Here is a 12,433-nt window from a genome sequence, read left to right as displayed (position 1 = left end):
GCTCTAGTTACGAAAAACTCAGGTTTTCCGATCAGGCGTCCATGCTGGCGAGGTTCATCGCGTCTATAATTTTTAACCGTGGAATAATGCAGTCATTTTTTCAAAATATTTAAATTTCCATTCGATTTCCACCTTTTCTACGCCACGTTGAGGACGCACACCAAATAATCTCTCTCCTTCATTCCTTCACGCAGCAACACAACTCTCGCATGCTTCGCCATTTTTTTCTTCTCTTCTGGTGTATCCCGCATTTTTTCACCAGAGTCAAAGAAGAATGCGACGCCTTTCACGCTGGATTTTGCAGAATTTTAGACACGCGTATTATTTCGTTCAAACAATTCAGACTTTTCTTTTATTTTTCGTAGATCTATCATTCGTGGGATTTGTTCAGTAACATTGGAGCATTTATTTCTGAAAATAATTTGTTTCTCCTTCGATGATTCCAATTTTATCATTCGATGGTTTATTTTCCATTAACTTTGCTTACTGAATTAGTGTCAACTTTTTCGTAACACGGCACAGAACGAGGAACAAAAAAAATCTTTCAGTACATACAAAAAGAACGAGAAGAGAGAAGGGGCGAATTCCAAGGCGTGAGTAAGTCGGGGTCCCGAGTCCAACGGTTCCTTGAAATCTTCGTGCTCTGAAAAGGTTCGATGTTTCCGCCCGATTTTTTTAACGCGTACATGTTCCTTGAACTTTCCGAGAATAAAAGAGATTCGAAAGTTTGAAAAAATAGGTTAACTTTTCGAGAAAGAAGTGAAGGAAAATAATAAACAATTTTGATTTGTGATGGTCGAACTTAATGGCATGAATTGGGAATGGAACGGAGAATGTACTCGCATCTCTCGATATAAATACATGCAGACATCATGATAGAGCGTATTAAAAGTGCTTCACTCTTTCGCACGCGATCCATTATAGTCGTTTGAGGTAGGTTGTAAAATTCCTATCCACCGAGCCACCAAACTCCCCTCATTTTTTTAATGCCTTGACGAAGCTTCACTCCCAAATGTTTCCAGGAAGTCTGGCCACTTTTCGCCCTCGTTCAGAACGAACGAATGGTCTAATTGCTCTTGCTACTTTTCTTTCGTGAGAATGCCTCTTGTTTTTTTTTCTTTTTCCTTTTGAGCGGGAGATCGTGCGGGACACGATTCCAGAAGAGAAGAAAATTTCCTTCCGGATTTGACGTATCAGAAAAGATTTTGATGTGGTTGAAACGAGAGAAACTTTTTCGTCACCTTTTGTTCTGAAAATAGGGAAATGGACTTGTCAGAAAAGAATCAATCTATCGTGAGAGCTCGAAGCCACGTAGATCCCATGGAAGTTCTGCAAACACATTAGGATTCGTACTAAGGTCATAAATAGGAGAGGAGAAACCAGAAGAAAGGGAAAAAAGAAGTTGAGAAATAGAACTGACAAGGAAAGAGTGTGGTGTTGGGAACAGTCCGTGTAAAATGGGATTTGTCTGCCCGTAAAATCTACCCGCAAACAGTACAATTGTAGCTTTTCTTTCTTCATTATCTCTTGCGAGAGACACGCTCAATGGACAGGGAAAATGAAGAAGAAGAAGAAGAAGAAGTTGAAGAGGTGAAAAGAGCGAGAATAAAAAAGATCTTGAGTATAAGCGTGAAAGGATTCTGGAAGATAAACGTAGATATGTACGGAAGAAGGAGAAGCACGGAGCCTTTACGAAATCGAGAAAGAAAGAAAGAGAGAGAGAGAGAGAGAAAAGAAGAGAATTGAAAATACACCGCACAGTAGGGTACTATAACTTATATAATAGTCTCCGGACTATTATACGAGTCTGTATAGGTCTCGGCGAGATTGTATAAAAGGTGTGATCCATCCGAGACTCGTATAAACGATTCGGAAGTAAAAAGCGACCTGCGGCATGAGATAAATCGATATAGAAGCACTTTCATACTGAATTAGCCAGTCTAAAGACAAATTTTAAGCATTCTTCTTCTCATTGCATCATTCGATTTTTGGATTTTTACGTTCAGTCGTTTATCAACAATAGTGAGAAACGTTGAATTGATTTCTCGAGATCGGCGCAATGACTCGATGTAACTAGATTTGAGATTTTTTTCAGTGATCCATAAATGACAAAGCGTTTCTTTATTTCTTGAGCCATTATTCATGAGGACTATTCTCTCCTTTCAGACTGCATTGCACACAGGATTCGGATCACAGCAGCAACTTCTTGAGCCAAGAATGGCGCAACTCGAAACCCTCGAAGCCAAGGTAAAGTGATCCTAAATAAACAATAGGTTTGGAAAAGGGGAAAAAATGACGGGACTTTTGCCACGGTGATGGGTAAAAAAAGGAGAAAATCTTGAGCAAAGTAAATCTCGGTCGTAAAAATCTGTGAGATTCTTTCAACTCTAACGTTTTTTCTTTCCATTTTTTGACTTCGCTATTTTTGTCCCAAATTTCTACATTTTTTTACTTAAGAAAATGAATTGAAAGGTTTTCTTAAGATCTAGAGGAGTGTTCGTCGTGTTTTCTTCTCTTTTTTTCAACATTATTCAGCAAAATAATCAAAATAATTTTTGAGGCCTTACTCTTCATGAAATTCTAGTTGTTTTCTGCGTAATTTTCACTCGCATATTCGATCGATAACAAAGTACCAATTTTTAAATAAAATCTAACTTCACTCGATACAGAAAAGTAACCAATTCGAGTCTCATTTCATCGATGAGCCACGTTATAGCACTTGGTACCTTTTTTCATTATTATTATTATTATCCGAACGTCAGGCGTGTTCTTGTTTCTTCTGGTTTCCGTCGAGTCAGTGATTTATATGCAGATTCGAGGGTACCGAAACACCGAAGAAGACCCCTCGATGTTTCGTTTCGTTGGGTACTGCCGCCAAGGACCGACTCCAGGTTTTCGCTTCTTCTTCGTTTCGTTCCATCGTCCTCGCAATATTAAAATTGCCCGGAGCCAAACGACGTGAACTTCTTCAGACACGCATAAACACGAATATGGACTGGCCCTTTTTGCAGTGGCGTAACTTCCTCGTAAATTCTTTTTTACTCTTTTTTTTTTTTTTTAATTCACGACCTGTCTGGCCAAGCCAAACGGTTCATGAAAAAGTCCTCACTTGCTGGTGAATGACTTAAACACGGCAGTGAATTTTCCGGTTCTCAAGGTCAAAAGGACACGGTACCTATTGTTTCGAAGGTTCAATTTAGCAAGAAAGTTTTCTGGGGTTGTCATAGCAATCGAAAAGAAAACAGATCAACTACAGGATCGATTCAATTAAAACCGGTCCTAATAACAACCGTACGTTGGTACGAAATTTGTATGGAAGTCGTTCCGCCAACCTTGAGAACTTTAACGATTGACCAAGAAATTCGAGAAGACTCACGATACCCGCGACCGCACAACGCCGACGTGAACAAGCAACCGGATATATCATTTATCTTCTACTCGTTCGAGACAAAACCCCTGAGATTTCTTCCCATTGTGAGAAGTTTTAATATGTAAAGATAAAAACAGTACGAAATCAGTAGCTAAATCAGTCTCTCAGTTGTGACATAAAAAAATAAATTACGCTAGAACATTGGGTTAGAAAATTCACTCCTGCAGAATGTTTTTTGTCCGAAACAGTAAAATAGCCTTGTTTTGAATAATGTTTCTATCACAATTCAAGTTTTCACGGATTAATTCGTAAATAGTTATTTAATCGTTGAATAAAAAAATAGCAATTTCGCACGAAGAATTCAATTGAGCGTACAAAGCGTTGCCTGTAGTAGTACCATAATATAACACAATCAACGGTAAAATACAACTTTCCTGTACCGTAATGTTTGTGTACATAAATACAGAGAAGCGTTAAAAAGAATTGTGGTGTTTCCCATTGTTGGATGCACTCTCGTGTGGATTTTCCTCATTTATTTTATAACCTGGGGAACGGGATAGAGAGAAACAGAAATAAGGGTATACACACAAGAAAGGAGGGAGGGACTCCTTGGACTCGCTGCACTCGAGTTTCCGGTGCGCCCAACGACGTCAAAGTATCCGGCACTCGTTAAGGCACTGTACGATGTATAAACGAGTATATAAGACTCGTCGTACTCGCCGTCGCTTGCAATAAGATTCTTAGAGAAGCTTTTCAAGCCAACCACGTACCGTGAGAGTCTCCAGTTGAAAAATAAATCAAAAAGTAGTCCTTTTTGTGAACTCAAAAAAGGAGTCGGAAACAAAGTCCCCAGGACCATTCATATTTTTATCCACAAGATATTTAAGACTGAACTGCGTAAAAGTCATGTTTTTGAATAGTGAGGATCAATAAATATTATCAACGAAGACTGGTGAACAGAATAAAAAAATATAACAAAATATTTCCTCGTTCTCCGTTATTTTCGTACATCTCAAGCGGATAAATATTGCGGTATTCAAATAATCAAAGACTCACGAATCGAAAACAAAAATTCTTGAAGAAGATTCATGAGAAAGAAGCAAATAAGTTATTGAAGAAGGTACTTTTCGAAGCTGCCATTGAAAACGTAAGGTTAAACAACCGCGTGAAATATATTTATGCGAATTACGAAGTTGGATCCGTAAATGGAGAAGATGGAAGGGCGCAGAAGACAGGCAAAAAAACAGTAAGGTACAGCGAAAAAGGTATTTTATCCGGAGGTATTTTTTCAGTAGCATTACCCATATGCATCCTGCTTTTCGATCTTCCTCTTCTTCATTCTTTTCTCATCCTCTCCTTACGTTCTTGTGCAAAATATTCATTTCCCCTCAGAGGATAAGGAAAGAAAATAAAAGGGGAGAATAGCAAGAGTAAAGAGAGGATGGAGATGAAAAAAGATGGAAGGAAAGTCACGACTGGAGGTCGTGCGATCGTGGACATCACCAGTGGAAAAACGAACACAAAGAGAAAATGAGAATTCTTGCAATGATGCAAAAATGTATTTATTCTCATGACCTCCCTGAATATTTTTTCCGTTTAAAGGCACAATCGATTTTTGCTCGATCGAGGATGCTCTCGTGGACATTCACCAATAATCGTCGATCTTGTTCCGCTCTTCCACAATTTCAATAAACGAATTTTCATCCCTTCAGTTTCGTTTATATTTTGGTGTTTCAGATGGCGAGTATCGAGGTCTCGCTATCGACAACACCGCGCCGGAAAAAAGGCGGCAGCGTATCTGGAGGTATGATCTCGCCAGCGAGTCATCGGAATCGTGATCATCATAAGGAAGTCGATGCCCTGAGGGTTGCTCTCCGCGATAAAGAAAATATTATTCAGACGTTGGTTTCGCAATATTTTTAAAAAATCTTTCCTCCTACCGGATTCTCAAATAAAAAAAGCCTCGTTTCCTTTCTTATGTTTCCTTAATGCCTCAACTATTTATTATCGCAGACTCAAAGGTCAACTGTGCAATACATTGAGCAATCGCCTGGCTTTGAGAAACGGAGCGCCGCCATTGACCGAGGCTGACAGAAAGGCGACTGACGAACGTCTTCAAAGATTACAACGGGACGCGGACAACAAAAGACTCACCATTAAGAACCTCAAACTTGCCCTTGAACGTCTCGACATCACAGAGTGAGGATAAATCGCAGATTTTCATTTTTTAATGTCACAGGAACGTTTTGAAGTGCTTCAACCCATACTTTCTCGTCTCATCCCATATTGTCTAGTGGTTAGGATATCTGGCTTTCACCCAGAAGGCCCGGGTTCGATTCCCGGTATGGGAAAATTTTTTTTTCCAAAGAAAATTAGAATTTTCTATTTCAAACTAACTTTAATTTTGTGGTGATTTTAAAAATATTTATTTCTATATCATCCCATATTGTCTAGTGGTTAGGATATCTGGCTTTCACCCAGAAGGCCCGGGTTCGATTCCCGGTATGGGAAAATTTTTGTTTCTATTTTCAGAAATGAGCCGAACAATTTAAAGTCGCACCATTTTCGTAAATGATATTCATTTTTTTGATCTCACGATCTTGTCGAATTCCAGCAACATAGACGTGAGAATTCAACAGGCCGAATTGGAATATCGTCTCGGACGGGAGGAGCTCGAACTTCTGACTCTTCGTGAGGAGAGCAGAGCTCTGCAGGCCGCTCTGGAATTAGCGGAAACACACGAAAAGCAAAAGAACGATACGATATTCAGGTATTTTTTTTCTCAATCGATAACGTTCCATGTTACAATGACAGAACGAAATAAAAAGTCACAAAAATTTTCAATAATTTATTTTTTATTGCATACATGATTATTTATATAACAAATATTCGATGGTCATTTTATAGCTGTATTTCTGGCGGTACCCAAATGACTGTTCATGCTGTGGAGGTCAGTGCCGATCCGAAAAGTCCTCGTTTTGGAGCTGGCCCGCGAGACGGTGCTGTGGGTCTTTATGTCGATTGGGCAGTGGAGGATTCAGGTTTATGTAAAGGAGACAGGTGAAAAGGCATTTTTTAAATTTTTACATTTTTCTCGAAGTAAAAAAAAGTATGAATTAAAAAATGCCCGAAACAATTAATCATTAATTTACTATGATTATTCTGATTTTGAATTTTTTACATTCCAATCTTATTTAAGTAGTCAATTTTTTTTTTTTTTGGTAAAAGAGAAAATAAATTTCTTGCGAAAAAAGTAGTTCATAACTGATTCTCGACTTATCTTTTTTTCTCTTCGGGCCCACACGCGAGCTGTCTTGATCACGATTATTGTGGAATGCCCGGTTTTGGAGGCCTTGTCCGCAGTTTCTCACATCCGTTCTAAAAACTCTTTCCATTCGTGTGCGCGATCGCATGTGTGTGTCCACAAAACCCTCGACATGTTCTAATAGAGTCGAAATATCATTCGATCCTTTTTTATCTCTAAAATGTGGATAAATTCTTTCAGAATTTCGTCGTTTGCTGAAACAAGCAAAATTATTGGGCCTAACCGTTGTCGATTTCTTTTGTTTGCAATCGGATCCAATAATTTGTTTTTTTACAAAAATTATTTTAGCTCATAATTTTGTTATAACGTTACGAAAAATAGAGAATGCACTTGTCGCCGTTTCCCGCAGCCCAAACGTCACTTTTATGCATACACTTAAGAACATTAAGATAGTATATATAGAGGAAAAAGAAGAAAATGGGCGAGGTAAACACGAGGCGATCTCGCGCACTCCTACGAGCGTGGATTGAGGAAGAACAATGGCCAATCTCGGCGTTCGCGTTCTCTCGTGATTCTCTGTACCGTGAAGCTCGCACCATACACATTTATTCGTAAATATACGAAGTTACAAACAAAAAGGCTCATGTTGATGATTTCACCCGCAAGATAACGAGAATCGAAGCCTTTTCTTCGCTCCGTAAATTTCTCGTACTGTATTAACTGATGAAACACACAATAAGCTCCGGAAGTCCGCGGCCTGCCCCCGCTAATTGCAACTGCAACTTCACATGACCCCTTATAACGCCGAGTGCACTCGTCAAGCCTTAAAACACGTATATTTCTCGAGAAATAATTGTTCTATATGTCTTGGATTGTGATTCTCTATTCCTCGAAAAGAGTTCTTTGAGACCACCAAATTTTTCTCATACATATAACTTTATTAGTCTAGATTTATCAAACGAGTCAATACTTATGCTAAAAATTGTTTTTAATCACGAAAATTTAAATTTATAAGTTAAGTTTAGTATCGACCAATCAATACAGTATTATCATTTTATTGAGTCAAATTTATTAGTTGATTGACCAAACTTTGTGATTGCATTGCGGTTTCATCATTATTCATCCAGAATTCATTCATACTCTGTTTAACTCAAGTTATCGATTATTGTTCACCAGGATTTTAGAAGTCAACGGTAAAATCGTAGTTGGTGCTGGTAGAAACGATTTAACGAGGCTTCTCGCCGTTGCACCGGACGCTGCGCAAATCGTTGTTTTACGAAGGAGCGAATCACTCGCTGCACTTCGCACATTGAGATCCGATAATCTCAGGCTTACACACAGAATCGGATATCTCGAGGAACAGGTTCGGGATCTTTTGGCGCCAGCACGACCCGAAATTACCGTTGTCGAGACACCGCCGAGTCACCAGGATCATGTCCAGGTACATAATATTAAAAAAATTTTATTCGGTATTTCAATCTGTATGCTATAAAAGATTGCAAAAGAAACGAATAAACATTTGGAATATTTTTCAGGTTTTCCAGAAAGGGCCTCAAGTAACGGCGTTAGTGGCAAATTTGCCGGGTTTGAATGTCCGAAGTCCAGCTGATTTGAGACAAAGTTTACCTACCGTACGAACGCGTCAAACCGATCAAGGACGAACATTCGTTCAAGATTCTCGTAATCCGAAGGAATTGCTTGATTTTTCATCGGATAGTGCGACAAACGGCCACCAAAAATCCCGAAGTCGTCAGAAGGGCGTATCGTTGACGAATTTTCAATTAACACGCTCAACCGCGAGCTTAGATTTTCATCAATCACAGGGACAGTTGCAATCGCAACGAAGGCGCTCCTCACGACTCGATTCCACTGCTGATCAAATGCACAAGAGTAGAAGAAGCTCTCAAGCATTACAATCTTTGGAATTCGACTCGGAACCCACCTTTTATCGAATGCAGGTAAGTTCATCAATATTCAATTCATTATATGATACCGAACTGTTCAGAATGATCATATCTACGTTGTAATGTTCTTCAATTGCATGAAGTAAGATATTATTCTGTTACAAATTCACATACATCAAAATAAGCGGAATTTGCACAATGAAGATGAAAGTTTGACGGAAATGAGCATCGTTAATAGTTTATCACTAATATATAATTTGCGTAATGAAACGTCAATATTAATTTTCAAATCCATCGAACAAAATCAAACAGTACTAAATCATTTATATAGCCAAAAAATAATATTTTCATGTTTTTTTACCACATAACGGCTCGTGTCTTTCAGGATAATCAATCTCGAGCTTCGGAACACTCGGAAATGTCAGGAACATATAGTTGTCACGAGATCAATTCGAAAATTCGTCCAGCACCGCCAAAAAAACCGTTACGTTTGTCGCTCCATCGTGCAGCAAGTTTGCAATCGGTCGAGAGTGCGCCACCGACTACACCATCTCACGAAAATTCACGAAAACCAATGAAGAGAAATTATCGCGGTGATCCACCGACTATCGATAAAAACGGACGCAGCGATACTGAGCTAAACAATTACAATAATCATAATCATAATAATCATAGTAACGATATGCAATCGTCCCTGAATCCACCTCAGCCACCGCCGAGGACACCATCCAGAGCGGAATCCTGTCAAAGCGCCTTAAGGTGGCCATCTCCTAAGCCCCGACCCCATTTAACATCAGTACCGATGGAAAAATGGTGCTGAAATCAAACTAATAATTTTTGTACTGTATTAAGATTCATTCAAATAATTAATTACCCATAACGCAACTGTATTTTTGATCTACAAAAGAGATTTCTGCTCATGAAAGCTAAAAATCAGAATTTTTCTTGATATTTCAAGACTTGATTTCACTGAAAAATATTCTATACGATAATTTTCCTCATTAAAAATTTATATATCGCTACATACCTTCTCAAAACGAATCAATCGAAAAAGTGATATCTTGTATGATTTAAAATGAAAAGCGGATTGAATCTCATGTACAAAGTGCAATTGTGAACGTATAAGCTCATCGAATGATCCCTCTTTAATTTTATACACAGGATTTGGAAACTAAATGACTCGTACAAAGTACGTTAAAGCGTAATAATACATGCATTTATTTATAATTTGCAATGATTTCAAATTCAAAACCTTATAAATTAGTTGAGGGGTTTTAAGAGATGAATGTAAACCGATATTTTCAACTCGCCCTCATATAATATAAAAAGAGGGATATTTTTTTATATAATCTATCAATACGATTGTATGAATAACTTTATTATAATTCGATGAAGAACCAAGACATTTTTCATGCGATGATAATGAAGAGGAAATGTTATTTTTGCAAGCCTCTGCGACAAAGGCGCGCCAAAAGACTGTCTAATTGCAGAAGACTGTTCAGTCCTTCGACAATTCCTAAATGCGTCATTCCAATTTCCTGTAGAACAAAAATTTTTTACATATATCGAAAATAAAAGTTTTTCGTTGAGAAAGAAGTGAAAATTCTTTTTTATCCATATATTATTTTATATTTGAATTACCTTAATAAAATCAAGTTTGAGCACCTCATCAATTAGTAAATTTTTGCAAACGCGAAATATATTCGTTATAAGATCTTCGGCAGAATATCCCATGCTCCAGAGATATTCCAAAGTTTGGTGTGCCGAACTCATGTCACCGACACAACATTTCTCAAGCATCTCTTTGATCGCGAGAGGATGTGGCTGGTCACAAACTTTGAAGACGTTTTCGTTGTTCACGTGACCAAAACCGTTGTGCGTAGATTGCAAATTATTTAAAGCTTGTCTCATGTCCCCCTGTGCCGTGAAAATGATAGCATCCAAACCGTCATCGGTGTATGAGACCTTGATAAACAGGAATCGTTAATTAATTGAAAATTTCTGATGTTAATGTAAACTTGGTTTGTCTCACTTACATTTTCTTTCCTGCAAACTTCAAGAACTTTTGCCAACACTTGTGCATCCGTTAGTTTCCCATAACGTAACATAGCACACCTCGACTGTATTGGTTCGATTATTTTTTCACTATTGTTACAAGCAAGAGCAAATCTCGTAGTGTTACTGTAAATCTCCATTGTGCGACGCAGAGCCTGCTGCGCTCCTTCGGTCATACTGTCTGCCTCGTCCAGTATGATTATTTTGTGTTTATTTTGCGGTAAATTTACCTGATTTTTATTAATCGTAACTTTATTAACGATTAATACAAAACTGATAATCACACATTTGGTATTATATTATATCCACTTCAGCCACCTTTTTTATGAAGTATAATATGGCATTCAAGTTGTTATTGTTGAAAAACCAATGATTTTTGTCTTTTAGGCAATATTATTATCTGGAATCTTGTTTTTCAAGATTATTTCCAAGATAGAATGAATCCATAACTGTTTGACTTTTTTTTCTGGGAACGTGTACACATAGTGATTTTTCAAGAAATTGTACAAGTTTTTCCACATTTAAGAAAAAAGTAAAACAAGCCTCATACCGATTTAGTAATCTCAATTGTTTTGTATGTTTTTGAACATTGGTTTTTTGAAAAATGTTTTTACTATTTGCCAAAGAGTATCTACGAACCTTTTTTTGTGCAAACATTTTGATTTTGTTCCTAACAACATCGATTCCTCGATCATTTGAAGCATTGAGCTCAAGAACAGATTCTTTGAAAGCAGGACCCAAGAGTATTCGAGCCAAACATAAAATTGTGGTCGTTTTTCCCACACCAGGAGGACCAGCAATAATAATATTAGGTGTATTGCCCATACGGGCAAATAATGACAATCTCTCAACAGTATCTTCATTACCCACAATGTCAGTGAACACTTGTGGTCGATATTTTTCAATCCTGAAATTAAAATTATCTTTGTGCACATAAATTTTTTTTATAACATTGAAGTTTGTAACAAAGTTCAATAAAATGAACGGGAAAAGATTTGTAATTCACCAATTTTTTATTTCACGAATTGTTTGTATAGAATAAAAAACTACGAATTGCAAATAAAGGGAACACAATTGGAAAATTGCAATTTTTTTTTTTGGCAATTTTGTTAGACTCCAATGTCCAAATTTGAATGTTCTTTTTTCCATTGTGAACGTGAATTTTTTTTTTTGCGTTCATCCAGCTTTTTGATCAGCAACCAAATTACAATTTACAGATAAGAAATCAAATAAACCTACAATCGTTTAAGCCAGGTAGTTATTTCCTCAAATTCTTTTATCCTTCTTATCGATGTTGTTCTTTATTATTGGTATCAAAAAATCAATGTTTACTGTAAAATTACGGATAAACCTCTCTGACAAATATATTTTTCGTTATGTCGAAGAACACAATGTTCGCCAGAATTTTTGTAAGTTTGACGTAAACGAACCGGCGAACTTTTCACATAACCTCAGTTCATGGATTTTCATGAAATAGTATCTTTTTTATGAAGTAGATGTATATTTTCGATTCCTTACCATGGTAAATGCAGAGATTTTGTGAATTTGTCGTCTTTTGGATTTTTTGTGCTACTTGTTGACGGTACAACGTCAACTTCCATAGATTCGTCTACAATTTCATCGGCTGCCATCGTTTTGAAGTGTACCCTTTCCTTCTTAGTTCTTTTGCTTATTACGCACTTTCAAGTAGAATTATCTACATGCAATGAAAAGTAATAACGGAAACTACCAATTCTCGAAAGATCGAAAAGTTTACTTTTTACTTGCGAGAATATTTTTGACGTGTTTATGCGTTTTCAACGAATGCGCGACTGCGACTGAATCGGTTCATCGGTTGGC

The 12,433-nt window shown here is 37.4% G+C and overlaps 2 protein-coding genes, 1 long non-coding RNA gene and 2 other non-coding genes across 8 annotated transcripts in view; 3 read left to right on the top strand and 2 right to left on the bottom strand.

The window, feature by feature from the left end:
- Positions 1-10,135, top strand: part of sprt (PDZ domain-containing protein sprite) — a 26,743-nt gene extending 16,608 nt beyond the window's left edge. For all 3 annotated transcript variants that reach the window (XM_043416648.1, XM_043416650.1, XM_043416649.1), the window contains 8 exons: positions 2,167-2,247; positions 5,108-5,271; positions 5,384-5,569; positions 5,985-6,140; positions 6,278-6,430; positions 7,812-8,076; positions 8,171-8,593; positions 8,925-10,135. In XM_043416648.1, the coding sequence (XP_043272583.1) occupies positions 2,167-2,247; positions 5,108-5,271; positions 5,384-5,569; positions 5,985-6,140; positions 6,278-6,430; positions 7,812-8,076; positions 8,171-8,593; positions 8,925-9,359 (1,863 nt within the window). In that variant the 3' untranslated portion in view covers positions 9,360-10,135. The remainder of the gene's footprint in view (positions 1-2,166; positions 2,248-5,107; positions 5,272-5,383; positions 5,570-5,984; positions 6,141-6,277; positions 6,431-7,811; positions 8,077-8,170; positions 8,594-8,924) is intronic.
- On the top strand, positions 5,650-5,721 carry TRNAE-UUC (transfer RNA glutamic acid (anticodon UUC)). Its single transcript has one exon. It is a non-coding gene; the product is annotated as a tRNA-Glu (tRNA).
- Positions 5,810-5,881, top strand: TRNAE-UUC (transfer RNA glutamic acid (anticodon UUC)). The gene has a single exon. It is a non-coding gene; the product is annotated as a tRNA-Glu (tRNA).
- On the bottom strand, positions 6,234-9,062 carry LOC122409249 (uncharacterized). 2 transcript variants are annotated; one of them, XR_006260637.1, is made up of 5 exons: positions 8,901-9,062; positions 8,578-8,694; positions 8,266-8,507; positions 6,919-8,007; positions 6,234-6,850 (listed from the first exon to the last, which is right to left on the bottom strand). It is a non-coding gene; the product is annotated as an uncharacterized lncRNA (long non-coding RNA). The 2 variants fall into 2 exon arrangements; XR_006260638.1 differs by lacking the exons at positions 6,234-6,850; positions 6,919-8,007 and adding an exon at positions 8,009-8,121.
- RfC4 (replication factor C subunit RfC4) lies at positions 9,734-12,433 on the bottom strand. Its single transcript, XM_043416651.1, has 5 exons — positions 12,113-12,433; positions 11,234-11,501; positions 10,576-10,824; positions 10,181-10,504; positions 9,734-10,077 (listed from the first exon to the last, which is right to left on the bottom strand). Exons 1-5 carry the CDS (start codon positions 12,223-12,225, stop codon positions 9,976-9,978), a joined length of 1,056 nt encoding a protein of 351 aa, XP_043272586.1. The 5' UTR covers positions 12,226-12,433; the 3' UTR covers positions 9,734-9,975.

This window comes from Venturia canescens, chromosome 4 (assembly GCF_019457755.1).
Source record: "Venturia canescens isolate UGA chromosome 4, ASM1945775v1, whole genome shotgun sequence".
NCBI lineage: Eukaryota > Metazoa > Arthropoda > Insecta > Hymenoptera > Ichneumonidae > Venturia > Venturia canescens.
This window is presented reverse-complemented; position numbering and strand designations above follow the sequence as displayed.

Bases quoted from the DNA above. Each gene is read 5' to 3' on its own strand.
- RfC4 (XM_043416651.1), bottom strand. From the start codon at position 12,225: ATGGCAGCCGATGAAATTGTAGACGAATCTATGGAAGTTGACGTTGTA. The intron at 11,502-12,112 runs GTAAGGAATCGA...TTTTAATTTCAG, and splicing joins AAATCTCTGCATTTACCATG to GATTGAAAAATATCGACCAC. The intron at 10,825-11,233 runs GTTCGTAGATAC...AATAAAAATCAG, and splicing joins AAATGTTTGCACAAAAAAAG to GTAAATTTACCGCAAAATAA.